Below are 25801 nucleotides of genomic sequence, written 5' to 3' on the forward strand. Positions count from 1 at the left end.
TCGAAGCAAGAAATTCATCAGAGATCTCTGTGTCATCGAATGAAAAGCGATGAGAAAATACGAGCTCCCAGGGAATTGAAAAAGCGAGAAGAAACAGCGATTGCGCGAAGCGAAAAGGTTGGCGGTGCTTGCTAGAAAGCCGGGACAGTTTCACACCGAAAATCCCATGCATGCCATTTATGATGATATACATAGATATGTGTGTCAAGCAGGCAAACTAACGTCGCCGGTCGTCCGTAAATCTGAATTTCACGCCCGGCTATTCTTCAATTGCAAGAGGACTCCCCCTGCGACTCTATGAATCTCCATTCTGTTGACTGTGAATCTGCATTTGATATCGTGGCCTCATCCCTCCCGTTCGAGCCTCCTCCCTCCGCCGTCCCTCCTCTTTTCGTTCCTTTTCCCGCATCCATTCCGGCCAAGATGGGACTGCGTTGTCGGGAATAAGCGGTTTAACCGCCAGTCGACTCATTTGAATATGCTCCGAAACTTTCGATCATTAGAATTGTGCTTTTTTCCTCCGTCCCTGCTCCATCCCTTCGGGTTTACTCGTCGGGTTTCGATCCTGCTCTATTTTCCTTTCCTTTTTATTTATTCTCTCGGCGTTCATCGTTAGTGCGGAAGAGGGAGCGAAAAAATTGCATAACAAAATATCTGGCAAGTCGTCTCCGCGCTTCCCCTCGAAGTTTTTCGTCGACTCAGACCCTTCGTCGACGGTGATTTGACCAAAAAACTCTTTAAGGAGTTTCGGTACAGGCGATACAATGTTGCCATGCTAAACCATGCTAAAAACATAAAAAATTTCAAAAAGTTTAGAATTTTATAAAATTTGGTGAACATATTCTTTAGTGCCAAATTTGACAATACAAATTTTTTAAGATTTTTCTTCTACACAGTTATCGAGTAATTGATCACTAAAGTTTACGTGTATAAGCATAGCGTTTCCATATATATAGGTATACATTCCGGGCATAAGAAATCTGCTTTAATGCGTAATTACTCGATAACTAAGTAGAAGAAAATTTTGAAAAAATTTGTGTTTTCGCACTTGATGTTGAAAAACATTATCACCAAATTTGATCAATTTCTTAATATTTTGACTGAAACTCCTTAACTTGCTTGTATCGATTGTCTTTTTCGCGTGTTTCATTTCCGCACATTTCTCAAAGTGTTTTTCGGGCGCCGTTGATTCAGCCATTCGAGCTAAACACCACGCAGAATTTACTAGATCGATGAAAAAATTTTCTTCTTCCAAGCCAATGGATTCCGGGACAAAACATCCGATCGGAAATATCCTGACACATAATCCGAGTCCGAGCCAAACGGACGTGCATCATGGACGTACTCGAAAAACCGAGCTAACAAATCTTAATAAAAACCTAATAATGTTACGAACTACCACAATTATGATGTTGGGCTATCTTTGAAGAAAGAATCTCACACGTCCCCGAGACATTGCGACTCGGATCTTTGTCGCAGGATATTACACATTACCACCCCGATTCGGTTTCCCCTGTTGGAGAAGCTTTCGCATTGCAATGTCGCGTCTAACGTGGAGAGACCCAATTTTTTTCGCTTTCAAATCGTTTTTTGAATTTTTTAAATCAAGTTTCAACGCCACTCTTTACGAAATCTCGGTTCGAGCCGGTTACCAGAATTCCTGCGAGGATAAAAATTGAAAAAATATAAATAAAAATAAATTAAATTTAAAATTTCAACTGTTCTCGGTGCGTGGTGTTAGGAAGTGGCGAAATTCTGTCAGAAACAAAATAAAATAACTGGAATTTAATAGTTCGCATGATCGATTGGTGCATTTATTTTTATTGCTTAATTCGTCTTCAAAGATTCACTTATCCGAGCATATGTTTGAAGCGTTCACGCGAATTGGAATGTCACGGTTCAAACTCACAATTGCTAAGTGAAAATGGCTTCCAAAATCGAGACACGAGGGGATAGTTTTGGGGTGAAGTTTCCTGCCCAATCACGTGGTGACGATTCAATTGAGCATCGATGGGGAAGTGGCGAGAAAAAATGATGAAAATAGTGACTTTTAATATTTTTGCTGCAATTCAAGTTTTGCTGGTGCGAATGCGCACTCGAGTACGCGGTTCAAGTGTCAAAGATAGTAATTTTCTCGCGGACTCTGATTGACCAGAGTTGTTTATTTTGGGAGGTTCGTCGTTTTATACTCCAGAATCGAATAAAACTGGGAAAATCCGTACTCTTAAAAAAGATTTTGAGCGTTATCGGTTGAGGATTGAAATTGCTCGGGTTTCGGTGTCAAGTTGAGCTCATGGAACTCGTAAAACTTGATTGACATAACAAATTTAGTGGCCTCGGTAGTGTGGGCGACTCGGCTCACTTTTTACTCGACTCGCGTTTATAAAGGCTCGTGGAAGTGACGCAGAGGCGCGCGCGAGCGCTCGGTGCGAAAAACCGTACGGGTAATTTAACTGCTTCTGATCCGTGCTCGCTTCTGACGCGTGTAATTTTTATGTCTATAACATCCGCCCTGTTGCATGCTCCAGTTGAAGCGTTTCAGTCTTTCCAGTCCTTTTTTTCTCGTGTTTTGCCTCTTTGAGTCGTTCGCCCGTAAAATGAATCTTGGATGACCGAATGCTCGGGGATTTTCGTTTCGACGGAGTGAATCAGTACTTTGGAATTATTTCGATCGTCGCCTCGAGCGAAGAGGTTTTTTATTGACGAGAAGAACGCTTTTGAAATCTGATCAAAGAACTCCGACTCGTGGTTGGAACTGCTCGAGTAATAAACTCGAAAAATCGGTGTAAATACTGTCAAATTTTGATATCCCGTCGCCTTAATTACTTCCGTTTATTCGCTCGCCAATGAAAAATCTCGTGATTAATCGAATATGAAATTTACGTCCGAAGACGTTTCGTAGCTTCGAGCGCGTTGTTTTATTTATTTGAAGAACCGCGCGGAGCGCAGGGGCCACGAGAGGACCTCGAAACTCATTGTCACAGCACTGAGAAAGTGTGCGACCGGCTCATTAAACTCAAAGGGATAGGAAAAGAGCCGAAAAGGGAGCGCGAATGAGATCACTAACGATTTGTGATTTGTCGCCTGGCAGTCGCCAGAAACATTTTCAACCCCTGCTCAACTCGTTGCTATTCTTAGAACGAACTCTCGGCACGATCGTCGTTGCCTTTCCCTCCCTTTTTCACCCTCCGCGAGCCTACGTTCGCTGCGATAAAGCCTCCTGTTCGACTTCTCTCGCTCGCACCTTTCTCCGCTTTTGTTCCTTTACCACGGAATTTTCCTTTGACGACCACCTCGGAAATGATAAAAATCCACCCTCCGGTCCCCGAGATGAAACACACTCGGAACGATCGAGGATGACGGATAGGGGCTCACTCCAGAAATACACACACACACACACACACACACACACACACACACACTTGAACCAAACACGAGCAACGTTTTAAAGTTTGCTTGTTTTCGGCAATATTGAGCTATTCGCGAACCCGAATATTTTACAAATGAGTGATTTTACATTACGGTTAAGTAAAAGTGCATGCGAATAGATTGGCGAAATTTCAGGTCAGGCCTTCGAACACTTAATGAAGAATTAAAACTTCAAAAATCGGAAAACTTTTAGGGAGCTTATGGAGATTCCTCCATCGCTATTCATTTCTAGTCAATTATTAATATACTAAATAATTCTAAATTTCTGATACAAACTGTCTCACAGGTAGAAAAAAATGCAAGGAATCCACAGCGACGATAAAAAAAGGGTTACCGAATGCGCTTAACCCTCTCAGACCGAGGCCTGTTTCACGTTGAAGGAAAATTACTCCCTTCATAATTTAATCTCAAAATATTTTCTAGTTTAAGAATTCGTTGTGACATTTCGGTTATTTTGTTGGGAAATACGAATTTTACGAATTAATCTACCAACAAACACTTTAAATATTTACATCATATTAACTTCCCTTTGAAAGATGTAACGTTTGGAGTATGAAAACGAAATGTGTACTCACTTTTCTTTAGCGGTTTCTAAAGCACGTTTCCACGCACGGTGCCAACTCATCACGAAACTTCATATTGAAATTTTGATGGGTTGAAGCAGTTTATCTCTTGGTTTAGGAGTATCTGTGGTGCAATCTAACCTTAGTTGATGCGGAACTAAGCAGTTGGAACCCCGAGCTTACTGATCGATGCAGTTTTATGGGGTCCGGAAGCGCGTGTGTCGCGTAGAAGCAACATACGCTCCGAGACTCCAAGAGGGTTAAAAGGAATATTAAGGATAGAAGTTGGAAAAATGGTAAAAGCAGAAGCTTTTCGTACACGTAACCGCAACTGCTCAGAGGTTAGGAATCAGTCTGAATTTCGAGTGGCCCAATTTGCGCAACCAAAAAATACGGTCATGCCTTAATGGGATACAAACGCATAGAATTTCTGTATGAATAAATTCTGTATTCACAACGAATTTAATACATCGTACGAAGCTGGAAAACATATGTTGCCGGGAAAAAAGAATTGGAAGATATTGCCTCGCCGAGCCATTTTTCGCGAACGGACTTTTTTTTCAAATTTCGATCTCGTTCAGCGGACACTGTACGCTGAGAAAATTTGGAGGTAAAAATAACCGTTGCAGCAATGCGAACGAATATTTGAATTTTTTTTTTTGTATATTGGAGGAAATATTTAATTCAATTTTCATAAAAATAAGCCTCTGAAGTGTGTAAAAAATTTTTTAATCCCTCCTACATGCGGGGGTCCAGCGATTTTGCTGGGAATTTTCATATTCATGGGAATCTGCCGACCGTCGGAGTTGCCAAACATCGAAGGTCGGCCCCGGTTTCTACGGCAATTACGTAAATTTTTATTTTTTGATTATACCTCCGCGTGAAAATGTACAGAATTTCAAAATATTCGTGCTCCACGTTCGTGATAACGGGAATAAAAATATGCAGTTTCGCATTTTTTATGGGCTCAAACATTTTTCATTGTACTCTTCAGAATTTTTCTACAAATTTTTTTTCCCCAATGTTTCCAGTGATAAACACGCCGAAGATTTACGAGAAATTACGCGAGCCTTGACCGACGATTTCCGTAGATTCCCGGCGCTAATCGAGGCAAGGACGTTCTGAGGCAACTTTTCAGTCTTCTCGTCAGTAATCGAGTTTCGTCTCGCAGAAAAGCTTGGCAGTCAAAATGCATTTTTTGCGTCTCAGTAGGGAAACGCGAGATTGTTCCGGAAACTGAGTATCCACCAAAACATTTTCCCGAAAGTTAACGCGTTTTGGAGTTCTCGCGAACCTTGCAAAGCGACCCCCTCGTTATTAGATTACGCGCCCGGGGCCAAGTTACATCCGAGTTTTCGAACTCTGACCGGAGAGTTGGCGTTCGAACGTGACTGCGAAGCGAGGTAGCGAAGTGCGGAGATAATTTTTCGCGGTTCTTTGACGTTCTTTTTTCTCCACGAGCCTCATACGGTACCTCAATAATTTAGATATAATTAACGAGAATTTCGTGGGAGCCTCAAAAATGGGAATCGACAACGCTCTCGTTCTTGCTCGTCTCGTAATTTTTTAATCAAGATTTTCAAGGAGCCGAGCTCATTGGCGAGCGATGAAGAGATAGGACACTGTCCTATCTCCTTATCGGAGGGCAGTGACTTGGAGCGCCCGTTCGCCCAGCGCCGGAGCGACATAATCGTTTATTTCTCACATTTCTCTTACGAGTGTTGGCCGCAAAGAGATGAAATCTACGCGGGACATCTACGAGAGATCCTCGAGCGAGTTCGAGAGTGCAAGTGAGCATACTTTTCTCTCGAGTTGCTTCGCTGTGAAGAAATAACAGCGCGCGAATCAGAGGATGAAATCGAGCAGGATTCGTATTTACACAGGAGCGTCGGGCTTGTTTATTTAGCGAATATAAAACGGTCTCGCGTAGCGATTTTTCTTGGGGATGGAACGGCCACGAAAAATAGAGAATTTTATGAAGCAGTCTCGTCTCACGGGATGAAACATTCGCGCCGGCTGTTTTCTCGGCGTCGAGATTTTTTCGGTTGCCAATGATCGATCGTAATTCGACGACCCAATGAATCCTGAAATATCTTTCAGAAGCTGCTCGCGCTCACGTCCAAACAACGCGAACTTTCGAGGCTTTTTATGTACCGCTGCGTGCTTCGGAATTGATTAATCACGTTTATATTTTGCTAACGATCTTCGATCATTCACTCCTCGACGCGGATGAAAAAATCGGCTGTATATTTCTCGGAGCGACCCTCGAAGCGTGCGCGCGGCTCGATTTCGTCGTTTATTTTCCTTGCGGAACCTTGCAGCTGGTACACCGCGTCTTCTCTGCTCTCGTTCGCCAATTACGTGCAATACGCATGCACACGGGGCCTCCCACGCTGAGAAATCCGCATTCCAGGCTCCCGTTGAAAGCCGCGAATTTGCAGGGCGAAATTCCCCGGGGAAGAATCGAGCCCTGGAGGAAACGTGCTCGAGCGGAACCGTCGCCTTTCCCGTGCGGATTTTCCGCCCCGAAAGCCCCTTGGATGAAATGGATTTTGACGATCGGAAGAGCATCCGCGTACACGACGTGCTCGAGGGTTTTAACGACGCGAGGTATTTCCGGGGAGCGTTGTACCGGTAAACACCAGCGTCGTTGCTGAGTGAATGAAGACAGTAATTCTCCGCGGCCCCTTTTCGGAATCAGCGTTTTCCAGTTGCAAGCACCCGCCGCGCGAGCGTACGTAAGGGCGCGCGAGGGATTCAGGAGGCGCTCGAAAGCACTCGAGATACGACCGTTCCCGGATCAACGCCGTTCGAGCGAGCCGGATTATTCGAAAAGGGAACTCGCGTCGTGCAATAACAGCGACGAGGCTAAAGTTTACGATCCACGCGCGCGACCCACAAACTCGGGAGATACGCCAGCAGAATGCGTCTGCGAATTATCACTCGCCGCCACCGCCCCTTTTCACTCGCGTTCGCTATCACGAATTCGCACATTCAACAACCCTCGTTACGAGCATACCTCGGTTGTTGAGTTTTCAAGATTTTCCAGAGATTTTCCTTGCATCTAGCTCGCCCTCGCGCGATCCCCTCATTCGTGCGCTCAACGAGACTGAAAATTCGGATCAAAGTGTGTCGAGACCCCGTGCCAATGGATATTGAAAACCGAAGGAACGAGCGGAGCTCGAGATCGGGAGAAATCCACTGAGAGCGTTCCCCGAGCCTCGACAAGCGCGAGTTTCCTCGCAGTAGAAATTCCCGAGTTTCATCAGACCCGGTTCTTCCGGGTAGAATTCTCTGTTTCCTGATTTCCGAAATTTTTCTATTTGTTTTCCGCATCGAATCGGACACCGCAATTCAGCAGATGCTCCAGTCAAATTGTCAGTTTTGCGGAAAAATTTGTAGTTGAATTTTGACGTAAAAGTTCCTCTCGCGTCGTCGCCTCGCTTCGGGGACGCACGTTAATTTTCCCAGTTTCGCTCTCTGCGCAGCTCTCGAAAAATCCACAGTCCATAGCACTCGGAATGCCGGACGAATTTGGGCGAGCGACGATTCGCGGTTTCGAGCTTCCGCGCGCTCCCTTTGATCTCCGTTCTCTGTATTTCTTCGTCGTTTCGCGTCCCTTCCCCATTTTCACACAGTTTTCGATCGTGTTATCGCAACCGTCGAGTTTCCCATGACAGAAAAAAAACAAGTTCAAAAAATGAGAGCTTTCGGCGATCACCTGCGGACAGAAATTCTCATTCGAATTCCCTTCTCCCTCCCCGCCGATCAGCCACTTTTTCACCGTTACAACGAGCCCGTGAGAAAGCTTTTTGTGTATTTAAGATTCACGAGTCGAGATGCGCACTCATAATTAATTGTTTTCCTCTTTGTTTCGCGGGCAAGAATTTTCTGCAGGCTTTCACAAACTGCATCTACAACTTATTTACATATAGCGAGCTGCTCGTATACGTATGCGCATATAAATAAAACTGGAATGGGACTTAAAACGTACACGAATTTGGAGCAAAGAGGTTTTCTCTCCGAAGTTTTGTTCGCCCATCCCTCGCGTGAAGCTCGCTACAAAGCAGCTGTGCAAATTAAATTTTCCTTTCCAAATAAATGCATTTGTGTACCTCCCTCGTACATACGAGTATATTTTCGACGTGTTTCTACGTATATATACGGATTTGTAAAACGTGGGAAAACGTTGTTTCCCAGCATTGGGTGTGCACGCGTCATTTTCCCTCTGCTCCAAACGATCATTTCATTTGTGTCTCTCGCTTCGCCTTTTCCAAGCGATCGATCGAGCATTTTAGCCCTAATTTTAGTCGCCCCGAGAGCCATCCTCCTCCCATTTAACGTTTTTAAAACGAGACCGATTTTTTCCGTTGGATTTCAGAAAGCGAGACTCGCGAGGATCAGGATAGCGAAGGCATCGAGCGGAGCCGCATTCGTGAGTAAAAAGAAAGCTGCCGAGGCGAGACTCGCCGCCCTCGAGAGCGGCCTCGCTCCCGACGACAGTTACAGAGAGGAGGACATCTTCGAGCTCCAGCATCACCATCTTCTTCGCTGCCTCGAGAAAACTACCGTAAGTCAATTTATTTAGTGGCTACGATTTATGGCGAAATTTCAACGGCAGTTATTAACCGAGTTGCCCTGAAAACGCGAGTTTGTCAAAGTTTTAATGAGTCGAGGGCGCAGCACCTTCGCCGATGGGAATCGACCTCGGAAATTTACGGCACCGAGGTCCCAAAATTTCCACCGGATTTCCGGTGTAATGAAAATACGCTTCGATTTACTTCCTTAAAACCATCAAATCGAAGGGGTCGGAAATAACGTTCCGCGATATCGAGAGTCCTTTTCGAGTGACGATTTCAGTGAAAAGAGCTTCAGCGACGAGGCCCCGACAGCCGCAGTTTATATTTAATTAACGAATGTCCCTAAATTCGTCGTCGTAACGAGCCTATCGGGAAATCTCATGGCCTCGTAATATCACTTTCTGACCTTCGCAAAATACAGTCCAAGAAAAAACGACGAAGAGTAACCGAGCATCGGCGACGAGCGGACAGCAGGATGGAAAGAGGACTTTGGAATTGCTCGTTGATAACCCTTCCTTTGACGACATAATAGAACCGATATTTCGCAGGGATATAACTTACGAGGGTTCCGAGCTCTTCAGACCTCTGAGGAAACGATTCAAATACGCTTCTCCGGCCCTCTCTCTCAGCGCTCATCCCACTCTACATTGTGATCTCGTCCTCTCCGTACCTGATAGGATGCCTAATTAATTATAGCTGGTTAACGATCCACTAATAGCCACTTGGATGAAAACCCTTCACCGCTCGCCTTCTCGCGGTTTGTTAAAATATAGCTGACCTTCCAATATCTCCGGCATTATTTACCAAGGCTGCACGTATAATCGTATTCTATCGATAACTTTGCCTGCTCGTGGCTCGCTTTACATACGGGGCAAAAATAGATTTTTTTTTTCTGAAAAGAAAAGAAAAATAAAAAAGTGGTCAAAGGAGCGCGGAGCTCCTGCTTCCTCGATGACTTTTTCAACATTTTATTCTCGTCGCTCTGTGTGTTTTTCCTTGTATATATAGGAAGCTCGAAGTGATACAACGAGACTGATTCGGAGCTCGCGGTTGTACAACGCGCTTCGCCCTTGGCCCCATTGATCAACCCCGGGAACGAAGAAGTTTCGACTCCGCGACGAAAGCACGCGTTGCTTGGAATCCCAACGATCTTTCTACTTTTCTACAACATTTTGAAAATTCTATTTCGGCGCGGATCCGAGGGCCCCGGTCCTTCGACCTTTTCGTCCAATTACTCTTTCGACCCCGCCGCAACGTTTCCTCGGGGCTTGATTCACTGGCACTCCGAATGGCAAGGATCGCGGTCGGATTAATGCAAATGATGGGCTTTCTTTATCGCAACGAAGAAAAAATCCCTCGTAGACGAGCCCCCGCTGGCGCAGCGCACCACCCAACTATCGCGGGGCTCAGATCTGACCTTTAAACGATTTTCGTCAGGCACTTGGACTCACAGTTTACACGATTCTAAAGCCCTTGATACGTACGTTACGATCCAGATCACGAGACCCCGTTCCTCGGCATAGCGCTGCACAAGCGTTGTACGTAAGTTTCGCTATCAGCGAAACTCACTTTGACATGCTTTCGTCGCTTCTATTTCTGCAAACGTGTGCGTGCCTCGCCGTGTGCTTTCGCTCAGGTCAATGAATCGCATTTTCAAATCTTCTCTTTCCTCCTCTCCACAGCATTCTACCTCGTCTGAAAAGTCTCCTGCGATAACTTTTCGGAAGCTCGTACCTGTACCGCCGCATCGTGCGCTCTCGTAGATAAACTATCTTTCGAGCAGTCCCCCACGTTCCAGAAACATTCACAAGCGCTTTTTCACTTCTATTCCATTCTCTTCCTTTTTTCGTTTCTCGAGACTCCCTCGCTCGCTGGGACTTTGTCGATACGAGAGAGATCCTGGATCTCGTGATACGTTTCACTAACTTTTAACAGAGTTTATTCAATGAAGAAAAAACATCTCGGTCGTCGAACAAAATCGCGTTTGGGTGCACGAAAGTATCGTCGATTCGACGCTTCTTTGTTGGAAGATCCAAATGATTCGGGACGTTAAAAAATGTGCTTGAATCCGCGATCTTCGGTGCAGCTGAATCGATTTTGTTGGAGAAACAATTTTTTCTGAGGATCGACTGTCATCGAAATTTCCATTTTCATATTCCTTTTTCCAGATTTTTATGCTCCGCTGTCGAACGATTGCTCTCGAGGCAAATAGACCTCGAATTTGTAACATTTTAAAATAAACTTGTTGTTAACTTCTTAAAAAAGTATCGAGCTCAGCTCTCCTGGGCTTAATCCCTTAAATAATACTCGTCCTCGATAACTCGTCCCTCCGTTACGTCTTCGCGGTGACTCTGACAATTATCTGATTTCATTCCTCGTATACGTTGAGCGCGAAGAAAAAATATCCCGTTGCTTCCATCGATTCGAAAGAATTTCTCACACGAAATTAGTTGCTGTCAACGAGTTTCGCACCGAAGACACTTCGCTCGCCAGTTTTTTGTCGCTGCCACTAATCGCCCACTAGCTTCGCTTTTTGCCCTCTATTCTCACGGGGCTTTGGAGCAACGTCACAGAGCGAGAGAGAGAGGGAGCGTAAAAAACTCATGGGAAGATTGGATCGTTGTCGGCGGATGTGAAACTGGGACACGCTCGTCGTGGTGGACCGAGCACTCATTTCTGTTAATTCATTATCATTCTCCATATTTTATTGCTCTCGGTTCCTTTATTTCTATTTTTTTCATTACTTTCAACACGTACATTGACAGTGTATCGGTTCGCCTGGGACAGAGAATTCCCTGGCACTTAAATGGAGTCTGGTAAAGACGTTGAGAGATGAAATCTCTTGACATAATCGGATATCGATTTCCTCTTCGGCTTTATTTTATCGTTTTTTTTCTCTCTCTCTCTCTCTCCCTCTTTCCTCCTCCTCTTCCGTCCGGCGATGTTCACACATTGTCTCTCTATTGGTCTGGCACGTTTTCTCGCAGCAGTAATACCTACCTATGGCTTAGATAATGGTTATGGGCGTTGCGTGCGGCCTCGTAAATGGAAGAACGAACGAGACCATTCTCCGCGAGAACCGCTTAATTTTTTCCCATTATTGGAATATCCTCATATTTTCTTCTTTTCTCCCCTTCCGCGCTTCACCGCCAGACTCGCCGCGCCGCTCTCCGTTTCTTTCTCTCACACTGATATTGGCAAAATAATTCAATGCCGCTTCGATATTTCTTTCTTTCGTTCTTCCTGCACCACTGCCCGCGCTCGCCCGCCAGAAAAAATCTTTTCCAATCTTTTCTCATTCGTTGGAATAATGGGGTGGGATTCCGAATGGGAAGAGACACGGGGAGGGAGGTGGAGAGAAAACGAGCAAGCCACGGACACACGATTTTTCCAATCAGATCACTACGAAATGATAACGAATCGCGATATTAAATTGCTAGTATAAAAAAATTTATACGTTTTAAAAACGGGGTCGAATGTGGAATAAATTCAGAGTTGGTCGACGATCGGATACACTTACAGATTTCATGAATGGTGACATAAAAAATTTCGGTTTATTTCAATTCGACTCGAGCGAGAGCCTCAAAATTTGAATTTATTACAATTTTATTTGTTTTGCTTTTTGTTTTTAATTTTTTTTTCGTCATCCCGTGCGAATCGCCATCTGGATTTTTATGAAGTCATTCCACCGTTATAAATTCCGCTGTTTTTCGCACCCCGATAACTTCCTGTTGCCGGCGAAACTCCCCAGAGGTTTGTGGATATCCGCAATAAAAAAATAACAAACTTGTTCGTCGAACCTGATTCTATCTGGCTGGCCGAGAAAAGTGAGGATTTGACCATCCGTTTTGTCAATGAACTCATTCACTCGTCAATTCAATAAAAATAATGATTAAAATAGGGATTTTGTTTAACGCGCATTTTTTCCCCCCCAAAATACTCCAAACGCTGCAGCTCGCACTACAGCGGATGGGATTTGTGAGGAAGTGGAAAAAAACTGTGAAAATCCTGACGCAATTCAAACGACTCTGTTCTCACGGAGTTTCATTCGGTCGGCACTGTGAGAATCGTGGAAAAAGTGTCTCTCCCTCGCATCGATCGATGCTCAAGCCTTCTGCGTGTGGCTCGGATTTTTTTCATGTCGCACATTACGCTAATAACGTGATTTCGATTTCATCGATTCCACAGACCCGGTCAATGGAAAATGCATGTAAAAAAAACACCATTCGACCGACTCTCGGCTACAAATATTAGAATAAATTATGCAATGAGAAAGGACATTTTGTTGAGCCAGCAAATACCAACAATTGTCGCAAATATATTTTTTTAAGGTAGTTTATGCACGAAATGGTTTTCTTAAGAAAAGTCTTGAATTTTATCCAGAGTTTAAATGGGCAGTCGACTGACACGCAAATCAAATTTTAAAGGGTTCGTCTTATTGATTATTGAGATAGGCGTGCTTAAATGCGAAGAAAAATTAAAATTGGTAATGAGCACTCGTGTAACTTCACATTTGCTTATTTCGGCATTTTGTTTCTTCTTGGCTTGGGCCATTCTTGTCATAGCCTTCTGTCTTTTTATTAATACTTATTTCTCGATCCATTTTCCCTTGTGTTTGCGCTCTCTACTGCGGTTTTTACATAAAAAACTATAGTATTTTCGTCAGGGACGTATGAAATTTCGGGTTCAGTCAGCGATGGATCTCCGATTAATTAATGGCTTGTAATTTTATTCGCCAAAAGATAAGCTAAAAAAGTTTATCTACAATTTCGAATTAATAATTCTGACATAAACTATCTTCAATTAGGGAGTAAAAATTGATTCAATTTAGACACTCATAAATTACGATCCGTCGGGTCTGACGTGCCTTGAATAAAAAATTGAAAAAAAAATTTTTTTGACATCAAACGAAGCGTTCGAATCGATCAATTTTCGTGTCAACAAACTTGATTCTCTTTCCCACGATTTTCTTTCTTCCGTTCGAATACGAATAATGTTGAGAAAGAAGCTGATTTGGAATCCCCGAAAAAAGGCTCAGAGAAGCAGGGAGAGTGAAATATTTTTGTTGAATTGTTGCAGGACCGTGAATTCGTGGAGATGGAAGTGCCGTTTAACGGTGCGCCAAAGAGGCCAGGCTCGCCATCGCCGCTCACGTCACCGGCGCACAGTACAGCCTCGAGAGGCGGTCTATTGCAGTCTTGTTGCGGTCGTTGTTATCCACAGCGTTACCAGGTACGCGGTCGGCGAATTCTCGCCTCGACGACCTCGATCAGCGATCAGGGCGCGTCGTCCTCGTACACTCGCGGTGCTTCGCACGTGCCCCAGCAGCCCCAAAAAGTCGAGCCGTCCGAGGAAGATGGCGCTGCTGTGGCCGCTGCGACCACCAATTATAATCAAAATTCAACGATACCGAGCACCAATTCGCGGCTCGACTCGCGTCTCGTTGACGGTCAAGACGTCGCGGCCGTGCCGAGCGTCGCGTTCAATCTACCCGGCGATAGGCAACGTCCGCGATCTAATCCCGCGCTCACGACCACCCTCAACTCCTACAACGAGACGCGAGTCTAATAATTTATCGATATTTTTCTCATCAACAAACGCATCGCATTCTTTATCACTTTATTCATATTTATTTACGAAAGGTTAAAAAAACAACCCAATTTTTATCAACGATCACACTTTCCGGATTCTCTCAATCCGATGGCCACTTTCTTCCTACTCGTGACAGGCCACGTCACCGTTTTATCACAGGGTATTATCGACTCGATCAACAAACGCGATTCCCCCACCCCGCGAGGCTTCGATTACGAGAAAGCTATGAAATTTACTCACCCGAGTAGCCTCTCCGAAGAGCGGTGTGGACATCGCTGTTTTCCTGGACGACGAATCGTTGCTGACGAACAGACTTGATAGGTCAATTCTCATGCACCCGAAAGTAATTAAAATACACTCGGTTTCCGATGTTTTTATTGAGCTTCCAATTTACATTGTACGAATGACAGGGGCGCGCAATAGTTTTTCGATAATTGTGAATTTTACTCGCTTTCTAACGGCTCCATTGAACAAGCCTGAAACATTTTCGAGGATCGAACCTCGCAGTCTCAATCTTCGGCGAGACTGTGAAATTGGCATTTTTAGTTGATCGGCAACCTTTCAACAAATCTTCGGATCCGTTCAGGATTTGATCGGGATCGTAAAACGCGATATTCGTCGAATGAACCATTATGCAGGATAATCAAGCGTCATTTTTATCCCCAAAATAAACGAAAACTATGTAAATACGTATTTTATGATGATGGAAACGAGAAAAAGTTGAAAACTTTTTCAAGTTTCAACAATTTCATTTATTTTAGTGAGAATCATCGAGAAATGGCGGACTCGATGCGAAATACCATTATCGATGCAAGCATCAAAGTAACGTAAATACCAAATCAAAGTGTCAAATGAAGCGGGGTTACTATTATTATTATTATTGTAAATACGGTGGAATCATTGAAAATAATCAAATGCGGGTCGATCAAAGGTGTGTGAATATTGCAAATAATGTCCGATCGCGTCCTTAATATTGCAAATAACAATTAATACTAATTCGCTGTTATTATTGTTATTAATAACGAAAGTCACATGGCGTGCATATTGCGATTTCTCATTAAAACATTGCCAAACTTTTTGACCTCATTTTCATGCAGATTTGGGGGAGCTTCATCCGCGGTGACGTACGCGCGTTTTCGTGTAATAATCGTGTCGAAAATATCGGATATTTCAGGACAAAGAGAATCCCCGAGCGTGCTAAACGTACGAGGAAGCCTCGCTTTTTTTCGATCAACTCCCATTAAGCATTGTTATCATTTAACTTTCACACGACTCGTCAACTCGTTATTGAATCTTCGCCAAAGCATCGATTCGCCTTTCGAGTCGCGACAAAGCTCGTCGATCACTCTTTACGGTTTCCGAGGCAGATTTTTATCTTCCGTCGTAGCAGCATCGCGAAAATTTGTGAAAAGAAAAAGCCCACCAACGACTCTTCCCGAGTTTCGCTCCATCATCGAAACCGTTTGAGCTCCGATTTCATCATCTGAAATCTCTGCTATCGAGTTTATTAATAAATTCGCGAAAAAGGAGTAACTTTATTGACAAAAACTCGAGCTGAAATCCACAAATCATTTCCTGTTCAAATCTCTCTCGTAATAATGAATTAAAATCGATTTTTTCGTGTGCCTACATTTAATGAAATTTGAGTCACGTCTTCCATGTGTTTATTGGGTGTGATACGAGTTACGAGTCCTTAAAAAATTCGAGGGCGTATTGGCACCGAGGTCCGTTCCCATTGCCTGAATTATTCAAGTGCCAAATTCGTCGTTACCTTTTTGAGTAAAATTGGGGTGTGCATTGATTAAAAATTGAATGGGCACGATCGATAAAACCTTAGACAATCCTTTTAGAGTGAAACAATCGCGATTCGAGTGAATAACGAATGAGCCTCGATATTCAATCAAATCTGTTGATTATTTTTCTTCCAAATTATTATTGTTAAATAATGTTAATACTATAACTGCATCATCATTAATATTAAAAATATTTGAATAACCATTGTTAACGTACGAGCACGATGAGACCGCGCCGATTTCATCGATTCTCCATTCTTCTTGAGCTCGCGATCAAACGCATCATTTGACATTGAAACTCAACGACGTACCCGCCATAAATCGCACAGTCTCGAATGGAACTGTGTCAAAAGACTTTGAAATTAGGTTTTAAGTAGAACGATATCATCATGGTACGTTTTGAAACAATAACGAGCTTCGACGATATCAACAATTGCGGGCGGTTGTTTATCGTATTTATCATGAGGCGCGACTCATTGTCACCGATCATTCGAATAGTTAGGCCTAAAGATCGAATCAATTTATTTGAAATAACGTACAGAGTGTATACATCGCGTGGAAATGGAATCCAAACCGGATAGCAGATAAGGCCAGTGGTGAGGACAAAAAGCGGACGGAAAAAATGTAAAAAAACAATAAATATGCCGAGATGAGATAAAACGTGATAACGTGAATTCGAGAGAAATCAAGATGGGATTTTGGCATCATCGAGAGGAGGGTTTCAGAGCTCAGGATATGGTTTGGTACTCTGCCAGCAAATTTTTTTCTCGAGCCTCGCCAAAGCCGGTAATGGACGACATGCGTTAAGAGATCTCCTCGTCCGTATACAGCAAATAAATGTTACATGTGTTCACTCGTATGAGGGATTCTACGTGAAAATCCGCGTGGACCTCGTTTTTTTCGGTTTCGTTATTTCGAAAAGTTCGACATTTTTTTGCTTTCGTTGATAACGAAATTCGCACTGTCCATTCCATTGTTCGGGCTCGAAGTTGAAAGAAAATTTGGTGACAGCGAAAAGTGCTCGAATTTTGAGCCTCGCAAGTTTTTTCTTTTTCTCAAAGTTTCTCATTTTCTTTTGGTTTTAAGCGACGAGAAATTCTGAAAGAAATTAGAGCTCACGGAGCCAACGGTTTGGCGTCGAATGCCCCATACTTTCGCGTGTAGAACGAAGTGGCCGAAAGTCTACGGTGCATATTTTTTCCCCCACAGTTTTGAGTTGGGATTTTAATTCTAAAAATAGAGAGAAAGAGAGCGAGCCTGAAAAGAATGTAGCGCGTTTAAATCATTCGAAATTCGGTGGAATGAACTTTCCCCGTCGAAAAGTGAGTTTCGAGAAAACTCTTTGCCGAGTCGCTCGTTTCCAGCCATACGCGAACTGCCGGAAGTGAACACATTCAACGAAATCGCGGAGGAAATTCAATTAGATTAAGCCCTGGACAGTCTGCTCGCGGAACAATGATTAAAACGGGCGTCCGCTTTTCCGGCGTTTATAACTCGAGCATTGTTCCCCGATCATTTTTTCGGCCACTTCGACACATCATTTGTTGCGGACGACGATATTTCCTCATTTTCATTCGCTCCAAAAAGCCATTTCGCTCTCTCAACGAGAATTACCGACTCGGAGCACCTCCAACTGCGGGTTCGTTCAACAGGAGAGCACGTTTTTCGCGCTCCGGAACTCCACCGCGAAACGAATATATGAAACTCACTTTAATCGTAATCTAAATAGCCATGGAAATACTTGGAACATTCCAGCTGCCGTAACGTCTGATCAACTTTCATCCTCTTATAATACGTAGCGATTAGTATTAATCCCCGTGTGAGCGGGATCATTCTCGCGACGAAAATGATAAAATGATCTGTAAAGTCATGACTCGTTGATCCAGACACGCAGTTTACATCTCTGCATCAATTATCGTGTTGCCAATCGACTGCTCGTTTTTTTCGCCTCATTCGTCCGTCTTTCTCGCCCTCCCGCGGTACCGTTCACTCTCGTTATTCGGTCAACTCCTACGAATTTAGTGAGGAGACTTGCTAATTCTGACCCTCACTTATCTCGGGTTTGCATGCGCGCGATTTTATACGAATAAGACTTTCTTCGCGCGGCCTCTTCCAATCTCTTCTCCTGTCATCAGCAAACCTCTGCATAATTCAAGTCTGATTCCTGCGAGGCTCCGCGAACTTTTGGATCTCGGGGAGCATTAATTACACGTTCAATTAAGGAGCCTCTCGCGTTGAGGTGTCGCTTGATGGCTGCTTTTCCCGCCCCCTCCCTCTCGCTCTTTCCGTTTCGCTCGCTCGCAGGGAGGAAACTTTCTTCCGTTCATTAACGCGAAAAAAAGAGCGAGAGACTGCGATATATTGAATTAGGAGAAAATTTCTTCGTGTCTTTGTCATACTCGGGAGGATACGAGCCCGCATAATTTCGAAATTTACATCCCGACGTGCATTCCTCGTTTTCGTTCCTTTCGCCTCTCGTCCGGAGGTCTGAGAGCCGTCAGAAACACCCGCGTCTCTGTCTCGCTCTCCCATATTCGAGTGTACAAAAGTATCGAAAAAAAGCTCGTGAAATTTGAAGGTCGCTGCGCCAGGAAGATTTCGCTTCATTAGAAAAGACGAAAATGTTTTTCCCACCGCTCCATAGCAGCTTCGTGTCAAGCTAGAAATCGGAAAAAGGAACGAGTGCGCGGGAGCCCGGTACGCGCGGGACAGCTGGCAATGAATGATATTTGCTCGCGAGCGCGGAAAACTTTTCTCCTGGAACAGAGAGTTCCGGGCTCGCGTTCCAATTATTCGAGAACCCCTCTTCGGCTAACGAATATTGACGAATCCGATAAAACAACTTTCCCCGCGAATTAACGCTCGCGCTGTTACACAAAAGCAGACTTGAGACTTCGTCGGTGATGAAACAACGTTGGCAGCTTTTCGCGTTACGAAAGAGCGCTGAGGGGAGCCCGAAAATTTTATTTCCCAGCAGATTTTCCGTCAGACCTCGAAAAAAAATGCTGATGCGTGAAAATTCGTCTGATTTTCGATCTTCTCTCGGTAATACCACGGACGAAATTTCCTCGGGCAATAAAATAGCGCGCCACGCCGGTGCGCAATAACTTTTTCAACGACTTTGAATTGCTCGAAAGTCTCTGAATCCTCCGACAGCTTCTCCTATTTCCGTTTTTTGATTAACCCATCGGTCACATGTCCCCGAGGCGAAACTCGTTGCAGCCGATTCATCGGACACGTCGACGCTGCCTGCACGGCGATTCCAAACTGTCCGCCAATTCGACGCTGTATTTCATTCTCAATCCATGTCGAGATCCAATCACGAACTGCATTCGATATTTCTTATTTCTATCTCATAGATTTCGAAACAATCAAATGAATTTACGTTCGACGGTCGATAGATTTTTCGCAGACTCTTGTGGCAGGCACACTTCCTGTGCGACCATTTGGATTTCATGAAACAGGATCCTCCCAACTTTAGAGAGCCAAAAACCGAGAATAAGAAAATTCAATGTTTTTAGATATCGATGATTTCTTGAGAAAATGACTTGGGAATGGGAAAAGAAAAACACACTTATTTGAGGTTAACGAGTAATTGCTTGACGATTTAACCACGAAAGTATTTAATCTGCTATCGTAATATTAAAAATTGATCAATCTCAACAGATAAGTTACAGATTATTTTAATATTGCGAGAATAAATTTTAGTCGTTTCTTTGATCGTGAAAAGAGCAAAAAGTTAAGTGGCTTTTTGAATCACGAGTAACGCGTGATCTTCCTTGAAATCCGTTGCTCCTTCCGCGGTTATTCGATTCTCGTTGGAGCCGTTTTCATCAATTGAAATCCGGTTGATGCGTCGACATTCAATTTTTTGGTAGTTCAAAAGAAGAAGAAAAAAAATGGGAATTTTTAAATTTTACACTAAAAAATGTCAAATTTCAATCGAACTTTGTGCAATTCCATCGAAACTAGATTTTCCTTTAATTTGTTAGACGCGACAAAAGAGTAGCAGTTAATTACAGAAGGAAGTGACTGCAGAAGGCGAGCGACGATTGACGTTGTGAAAACGATGCTTGAAAAAGAGCGAAGGTGAGCGACGAAAAAAACAGCTCGGCAGTAAATATTTTGTCGACAGAATCGAGTGAAAAAGGGCCGAGAGAAAGCGATTGATCCCGCGACAGCGGGTTTCCGAATGGTCGATCCGAATGACAGCTTCGGGGATTCAAAAGTTTGTCCTTCCAACTAACAATTTCCCTTGTTCGCGTGCGTAGCCGGGGGCTTCCCGCGGCGTTGTTTTTCCCCGCTGATTATTTAGACGATTCGAGCTCGGTAAGTCTGTGGTCGTTGGATCTTTTTTCGCGCACGTTTGCCTCGTGAAAGTTCGCGCGCTAGCGATAACCAAGAAGAAAAGAATGATTTGTGGACAACCTCGAGGAGAGTTTTCTTTGCGCAAACACGGGAAAATTTTGCGGATTGGAAAAACTCCGTCGAGACAAAAAAGATCCGATGAATTCCAGCAGCGTCCCCGGTACGAGAGCGACGAATAATAAATCGAGGGATCAAATCACTTTTTCTCATTTGAGTTGTTTGGAATTGCGATGAAAATAGAATAAAACTTTCGTTCGTTCAGTCCCCCCCGATCAGCCAAGTACTGTCAACGAAAAAGTAACTTTTGGAGGTTGAAATTTGACTGAATATGATTAATATTAAAGAGATATTGGAATCGGAGGTGCTAAAATGCGAGGAAGAAAAAGTAAATGAAAGCAGAAATACGTCGGCCTACGCCACTCTGTGTTCGTGCTATAATGTAATACGAGTTACTTTTATGAATAATGCAAAGACGAAGAAGCAGGAGCAGCCGGATGAGGGAGTAGTGGGACATCCACTTCAGATGAGCCAGGCAAGACGAAATTCAATTTTGATTGTCCGCCTAAAAAGCTCTGTCAACCCCTTCTCTTCGTTGTCCCATTCGATCCCAGTAACGAGCAGATGTCAGCCTGCCTTTTTATACATATTATCCGAGCCCTGCCCGACACCACCCTCCGTATATAAATATCTCGGAGCTTTTCAGCTGTCTCTTAAATTAATCGTATTTTCTCACGAGATTTTATTTTTACTTAAACAAAGTTTCTTCTCTTCTTTTCTGTACAACGCCTTTCGTACGATCATTTATTTGACTTATCCTCTGCGCTCTGTCCCCTTATACGAGCAAGATTTATTTGATGTTTGACGTCATGTAGAGCCGGTGTGTAAAGCTCGGTGTAGAAATATTGGAATAACGGAGCGTTCTCCGAAAATATTGGCTTTGAAATCTTAAGCTAGTTTTTCAATCATTTTATTCATTCTCTGTACCATAATATTCGAGCCTCAATTATCATGTTTCTTTGCCCCTTGTACTCTCGCACCCTCGAATAAACCTCGTTTGTGTTATCGATTTCATCCAAGTGTATATGTAAACACCTTGACTGTCGAAACGTATGAACCCTCGACGTTTTTAGAGGAACACACTCTTCTTGTACAGAGACATTCACACTATTTTTGTCCTCGAGCCAGTGATCAGCCCTCTTTCGACGAACCTCCGGAAGGATTCTCAGCAAAGATTTACCTCCAAAAGATTCTCGGTGGGTTGTTAATATTTTATTGAATTTTTGAGCTAACTGAATTTTTCAAACGTTCCTGAAGCAAAGAGCTCGAATCTTTCGACATGTTGAGCCATATTTCGTTTGTAGAGCAGGTCAACATCGACACTTTCGAGCCCGAAATGAGCGATTCGTCCAAATCGATTATCGCTTTCGGGGCTTTTTATTAATGGGGCCGAGATCGAATGGAGTGAGCATTCGTTCCATCAATTCCCATTCGTTTCAATGAGCACCATTTTTCTCTCGCATATCCTGCCGGATGCCTGAATCAAAATGGGCCAACGAATCGACCCTCGGACGCGATCTCGGTTTTTTATTAATTGTCGAACATTTTAAATCGCGGCCGGGCCTCGGCCTCGTTATAACACCAAAAGAGTCTTCTCACGAATCCTATCGAGAGGAATAAACGATTTTCGCGAAAGTTTCGCGAGCCGACTGTACCTCGGGGTGAAAAATAGCCGCGCAGCGCGGAAGAGCTATTTTTCGACTCGAATTTCGCATTTTCTTTTCTTTCATTAGCGAAAAGAGTTGAAAAAAAAAAAACACTTCTTAGTTTTTTCCTCATAAAACGAAAACTAATCGAATCATGGAAATAAGTTCCAGAAACGAAATGCAGGGAATGAAAATCCGAAGAAAATGAGCGCTGCGACGACCCGATCGATTAATAATCGAGGAAAGAAAACTTGAAAAACCGAAAAAAATTGCTTTTTTTTTGTACCGTCACAGTTTTTAGCCACTCTCCAGTCGCGGAATATCCTTCAGCGACAGCCGAAGCAAATTTTTCCGATCTCGTTATCCCGGGACGCAACGGTTGGGTTATTTGCTCTCAGGACGCCTTCTATGTACGAATAGCGAGGAACATTAATATTCAACTGTATGTACATCGCGTATATTCAGACCATTAGCTAAAAGGGAGACTTTTGCGAGGTGTATACACGGAGATTCCAACTGATTTCGAAATACGGCGTGAAACAGGGTGAGAGTGACGTCACACGCTCGTCGTTCTCACCGTCGTCGTCGTCGTCGTCCTGCTAGTGGGTGGGGTGGGAGATCTAATTATGCGCTGGGAGATTGGAACGGGTAGAAGCGTCACGCGATATCCCGGACGATTGTTTAGCCTGCGAATGCGTTGAGTTCGGGCAGGGCGCGTACAGCTATTTATCATTATACGGTGGGATCGTTTCAGAAGTTAATTTCATTGAAATTGTGCACTCTTAAGTAATAATTATCAATGAAAAACTCATTTTCGTCTCGCAGGGGATACTTTAAATGGTTTTTTTTTTTTTTTTTTTTTTCGAACTTCTACGTCGGTGGATTCTTTCGTTATAGTGTTTGAAATCGGTCGATATTATATCGCTGGAAGGCGATAGTGAGAAACGAGCGGGACTCGATCGAGGCCGGGACCTCGAGCGCGGGAAGCCCGAAAGAAAAACGTTTATCCGGCTTTGATCAATGCTCAATTTCCGTCCGGCGGGTGATTGAATTTTCAGGAACTGTCTCGCGTTTAAAAACTCCGCTTTCCCCGTCGCCTCGCTCTCCTTACTTTTCTTTCGTTCCTCGTCAGGAGCGCGGCTAAAAATAGAGGATCAGTCCGTGTAATGAAAACTGCATAAAACTAGTCCCGGCAACACGTGCGGAGCCTCGAACGCGCGCGGCCGTTCCGTGTCGCGTCCGTGCGAATTAATGAATTACGTAACGTTGAAACTGAGAGACTCAGCAGGGGTCGAAAAAGTTCGGGAAATAGGGCTTTCGAGTTTCCGTTGGGAAAGAGCACAGTGGAACTGTGCCGCTGATTGCTCCGCGCGTTCAGTTTGCCCTGCCCTCGAAACTGGGTCAGTGGTCGAGGGGCGCAGGAACGAGGGAGGGGTTCCGGGCCAGTTGGAACGTAATTTTGCAACGACACAAAAAAACTGGCGATTTAGTGGTCGGACAAAGTTGAAAGTGACCGAGCCAATTGTCAACTTTTACGAGAACACATTTGTCTCGGTGTCGCGGCTCCCATTTCGATTGCAATTTCCATCAAATTCAACATAAATTAAGCGAACCGGACTGCGAGCGTTTCGTATCACCCGAAACATCGGACGGCCTTAACAACGGTTTCGCAAATTCGTCGATGCTCGTCCATCGACCTTTCGATCACCCCGGTGAAGCCACCCTTGAAAAAAAAGCAGTAAAAATACGAAGTTTCTAGCTGCACAGCTCAAAATTTATTAACCGAAAACTTGCGATGTTTTTCCCAACGAATTTTACAACCGCCGCGCATCCGGTACGCGAAAAATCGCTACAAAGCCTTCGCACACCCATCGCACTCCACTCTCGACCCGTCAGTTAACTCGACGATTCGATTTAAAATGATGATAATTCCCAAGAAAAGGCGAATCCGAAGGCCCCCGAGGCACATCATCCGTCAACGTCGCGTACGGAGCAAACGAGTATTTACACTCAGCACTGTAAATACATGTAAATAGTTAGAAATACGCGAGCTTGCGACAATAGATCATCGCGAGCAGTTCATCTGCGACGTCTATGCTCGAGGATACGCAGAGTTCATCCCCTCCGGCGTGCGTATATACGCGCCCTGCATAAACTCCCTAGCCATATATTTACACGCACACGCAGTACCAGTAGACAGTTGTACAGCAAACTCGCACATTGTCGTCTAGCCAATAAAGTGTCATGTAGTAATTAGCTCCAAAATTAGTTCCAGAAGATAAACCAATTAGAATTATTTATTCGATTAAAAATATAAATCCATATAGGCCCGGTGTTAGGATTATCCAAAGTTTTAACCGCAGGCACACTCGATTCGACACGCAGTAGCGAAGACGATTCCGCTGGAAGAGCGGAGGGGGCACTGACACACGTGTAAATAGTCCGGACCCCGAGAAGTCGTATTTTCGTGAATTTTCACGATGTTTCAAACGCCCTCGTCCCTGGAAGCACTGAATCCAATATTGTCAAGCGATTGTCCAAGTAGATATTGCGTTTTGAGTAAATCGAGAGATTTTATTGTCTAGCGAGCACGATTCTCGGGCGAGAATGAGGCACGATAACGTTGGCGAGGTTGATTTTCGCGTGGGCGAGTTCGCTGACGCTTTTTGGCTATTTTTTCCGAGGAGGGAGTGCGCGGGGGGCGTTGATTATCGAACGAATTGGTGGTTTTCTCGAGTTCCGGAGATGGGGCCGGGTTGAAGTTCCGAACGGTGAGAAATCAGAAGGCTCAAAAGTCCGAAAATCTAGCTGGGACTCGAAATATATAGATATACCGCACTAGCGAGATTTTCGGACTTTTGAGCCTTCTGATTTCTCACCGTTCGGAATTTCAACCCGGCCCCCCGGAGATGTGTGTGGAAAGAGAAGCTGCTGTTCCCATGGATTATCGTGCCTCGTTGAGCCTCCAATGGAATATGAATATTGAAAATAATGAAATAATAAATGGAGGAAAATAGCGCAGCGAGAGGTGCGTTAGTAGGTTAGTTTAGGTGAGCCTGGCGTGCAACAATGTAGTGTGTGTGCTTGTGGTGTGAATTTCAGCAGGCGTACAGTCAGTACATCCCGGCTACGAGGGCCGAGGCCTCGGACGGCTCGGGTGGGCAGACAGGGATAGCCATGGACGGCACCTATCTCGTTGAGGCCTCGTTTTGAGTCTGAAATTAGGAGAATAATAACCGATAACCGATGAAAATAAAATAAAAAAAAAAAAAAAACAATAAACAGAAAACAAACACAAAAAAGCGAATGGCAACGAAAGCTGAAGCAGCAGCGGCCGATAGATAAAGCGAAAGAATGAAAAACGAAAAACGAAAAAAAAAAAAAAAATAACAAACGAACAAACAAAAAAGTCGAATAAAATCAAAGGAAAAGTCACGAGCGGGTCGCTGGCAGTTTGCGACAGTAACCGACCCGCGTGATGACGTCCGCACGAGCGAACCGCTCTCGAAATCGGATTTGCCGGTTTTCGGACAACGAGGAAACCGCGTCTCTCACAGGAAAAACACTTAAAGAGAGCAAATGCGATAGACGAATATCTTCATCGGGCGGAGAGAATGATCTCGCGCTAGAGGAATCATTGCCGAAGTGTCCACGCACTGAAAACTCTCCGCATAAAGCATCGAGTCCGAATATAGTGATTAATCGTTTGTACTACCGCGAACGGTGGTGAGCTGTAAAAATAGGAAAAAAAAAAGATCGATAAACGAAGGAGA

At 44.1% G+C, this 25801-nt stretch overlaps 1 protein-coding gene across 5 annotated transcripts in view; it reads left to right on the plus strand.

Annotated features, from left to right (window-relative positions):
• The window catches only part of Shal (Potassium voltage-gated channel protein Shal), a 75048-nt gene that overhangs the window by 29390 nt on the left and 19857 nt on the right, over nucleotides 1–25801 (plus strand). For 2 of the 5 annotated variants that reach the window (XM_043427095.1, XM_043427098.1), the window contains exons 3-4: nucleotides 8374–8562; nucleotides 13652–13804. In XM_043427095.1, the coding sequence (XP_043283030.1) occupies nucleotides 8374–8562; nucleotides 13652–13804 (342 nt within the window). Of the gene's footprint in view, nucleotides 1–8373; nucleotides 8563–13651; nucleotides 13805–20797; nucleotides 20858–25130; nucleotides 25349–25801 lie in introns of those variants that run through there. The other 3 variants (XM_043427096.1, XM_043427099.1, XM_043427100.1) reach the window with 3 other exon arrangements.

The sequence above is a fragment of the Venturia canescens genome, chromosome 8, assembly GCF_019457755.1.
Source record: "Venturia canescens isolate UGA chromosome 8, ASM1945775v1, whole genome shotgun sequence".
NCBI lineage: Eukaryota > Metazoa > Arthropoda > Insecta > Hymenoptera > Ichneumonidae > Venturia > Venturia canescens.